This window comes from Cyprinodon variegatus, unplaced genomic scaffold (assembly GCF_000732505.1).
Source record: "Cyprinodon variegatus isolate N-32 unplaced genomic scaffold, C_variegatus-1.0 Scaffold1520, whole genome shotgun sequence".
Classification (NCBI taxonomy): domain Eukaryota; kingdom Metazoa; phylum Chordata; class Actinopteri; order Cyprinodontiformes; family Cyprinodontidae; genus Cyprinodon; species Cyprinodon variegatus.
Window position 1 is genome coordinate 90,272 of NW_015151973.1, and position 2,665 is coordinate 92,936.

Consider the following 2,665-nt stretch of genomic DNA (forward strand, 5'->3'; position numbering starts at 1 on the left):
CTGCTCATCTAGAGGCGGGACTATTTTCCCTCTTATAAAACCTTAGGCTACTTTAAGTCAGATCTAAATGGGAGGAAATCAAGTCATATCTAAACTCATCTAATCTATGGGATTTAGGTCTGGGGTTTGAATAGACAATTCTAATGAATGAAAATACTTTGATTTATACTTAAAAGAGTCACCATAAGGCTGCAAATCAGACTAATCTTTTTTACAAGTCCCTTTGGTTGACATCAGGCTTCCTCCCAGATGTCAGTAATTTTAGGCTGAAACTTTAAATTAAAATGAATAGCCGAACTTTTAATGTGCATAAAAACATGGAAACTGTATTTTTTAATAAATATATTTGAACAATAAATGTAAACATTTCTATAGATTTCATAGCCTGCGACACACGTTTCAGCACGGCTCAATGCCAGGCAGGTGGCTGATGTAAACAAACTGTTGGATTCACTGTATTTAAATTTCATGTATTTAAATTATTGCCATTTACATAGCCTTCTTATCCTATCAAAAGGCTGTTGTTGCAGGCTGCGTTTTACTGCACTGTTCCCTCAAGAAGGTGGAAAAAGGATTTTATTGTTACTGTGGTTTGAAGAGGACTGCATTTTATTTCCAGGTGGAGGTTTGAAATGACAGGAGTTATTTTGCATATTCCATTTTTTTTTTTTTTTTCAAATCTTCAAAATAAAAATAACACCAAAAATCTAATTTCTTTATTGTAATTCTATCATTGTAAATGTAAATCCCTATATTGCCCCACAATGAAGAAATTCACTCTCTGCACTGAACCCATCCCCTTGGGGAGCAGTGGGCTGCCATTGTGCGGCGCCCCGGGGAGCAGCGTGGGGTTAAGGGTCTTGCTCAGGGACCCAGAGTGGAGGCTGTAGGGATCAAACCAGGTACTTGCAACATTCTCAGAGCACAAGCACTGCTCTAACCACTAGGCCAACACATCCCATCTCGATTGATGTAAGACAACATCATACATTAACGTCGTGATGGAAGTTAAACTTAAAGCATCAAATATCGTACAGCACATTAGTCACATGATGAGTGATTTTCTCCAGCATGTGGTGTGGGGAAAATAAACATTTAATCATGAATAATTATTATGTATTTAAGCCTTTACATTTTGCGGCTCCAGACAGACCTGTTTTTTTTTTTTTTTTTTGCAGTATGTCTCTTTGAACATTTTGGGTTGCCGACCCTGATTCAGATATAATCTTAATTTTTCCTCCTCTCCAGCAAAATAAAACACTTTTTCTTTGTTGAAATAATCAGATAAAAAACAGGACAACAACGCCAAGTAGAGGGTATTTACCAAGGTTTGTGGTTACAACATAACCAAATGTGATATAGGTGATAATCTGCACCAATGGTTTACACAAGTACTCTCCTGCTGTGGGGAAATGTCCGCTGTGTGTCCTGAGCATTCTAAGACGAAGAAAAAAACTGAAGTTTTCCCTTTTCTAGGATTTTGCAGTCTACATGTGATAATAAACATGGAGTGAGTTGTTAAGTCCAACCAAAATCACATCTCTTTCTGTTTTTTTAGAGACGCAGCCATGTCGACCAGCAAGACGCCTCACTGCAGCTCCATCGCACACATCCAGGGGGTGCTGCAGCAGCTGGATGAGGCTCAGGGCCAGATGGAGGAGCTTTTCCACGAACGCAAAATCAAGCTGGACATTTTTCTGCAGCTGCGCATCTTTGAGCAGTACACGCTAGAGGTCAAAGAGCACGAGAACGTATATCTTTAGTCGGAGGCTGGCGGCTTCTCTGTGCCTCTGACACCTTCTTACCGTCCTTTTATAGGTGACATCAGAGCTGGACGCCTGGAACGAGGATCTGTCTCGTCAGCTGAAGGACACCAACCGTTCGGGAGGCAGCAGCAGTAGCAGCAGCAGCAGCGGCAGCTCCTCGTCCAGCGGTGCCGAGGATATAAGCCTGGCAGAGCAGCGGCTGAAACGGCACGCAGAGAGGAAGGCCGCCATGAACAACATGACCTACGAAGTGATGCAGCAGGGTCAGGACCTCCATCAGTACATCATGGAGGTGCAAGCATCAGGTAAAGTCAAGACTCTCTCTCCGTCAAAGTCTCCCTGTAATAAACATTTCTTCAGGTTTATCCAGGTTTGCAATCAGTTGTAAACTTAGTAGTAAAATAGAGAAAAAAAAAGTCCAGATCATGATACCTTCTCCACCGTACCTGATAATAGGTAGTTGTTGTTGCCACAGGCATGCAGTCTCTGATCTTCATGACAATGCAGGACCTCTGCTTTGATGAATATGGCTTTGCAAACTCTAGCTTTGCTGATAAGATCTTTGGTGGAAAAGAGCTTTTACTGCCTATCACGTAATCCATTAATCGGAGGCTTGAAGTGTTAAATTAGTTTTGTTTCTGGTATTCTAACATTGGGTAAAATATGTTTTTATGGCTACTTCTCTAACGCTGCTTTCAGAAAGGCGTTGAAAGCCCTACCTTGGACTCTTTCGGACATTGAAGTCAAACACATCGAGATCATCAAGCACTGTTTGGACCAGACATGTTCACAAGTCATTTTTTGCAAGTCCAAGTCAAGTCTCAAGTCTTGAGAGCTCAAGTCCAAGTCAAGTCTCAAGTCTTGAGAGCTCAAGTCCAAGTCAAGTCTCAAGTCTTGAG

At 41.5% G+C, this 2,665-nt stretch overlaps 1 protein-coding gene across 1 annotated transcript in view; it reads left to right on the top strand.

Moving 5' to 3' along the window:
- The window catches only part of LOC107103746 (kalirin-like), a gene marked incomplete at its 3' end in the record, with an annotated part of 72,886 nt that overhangs the window by 42,981 nt on the left and 27,240 nt on the right, over nucleotides 1–2,665 (top strand). The window contains exons 14-15 of the mRNA XM_015403560.1: nucleotides 1,559–1,733; nucleotides 1,819–2,071. Coding sequence (XP_015259046.1) covers nucleotides 1,559–1,733; nucleotides 1,819–2,071 — 428 coding nt within the window. The remainder of the gene's footprint in view (nucleotides 1–1,558; nucleotides 1,734–1,818; nucleotides 2,072–2,665) is intronic.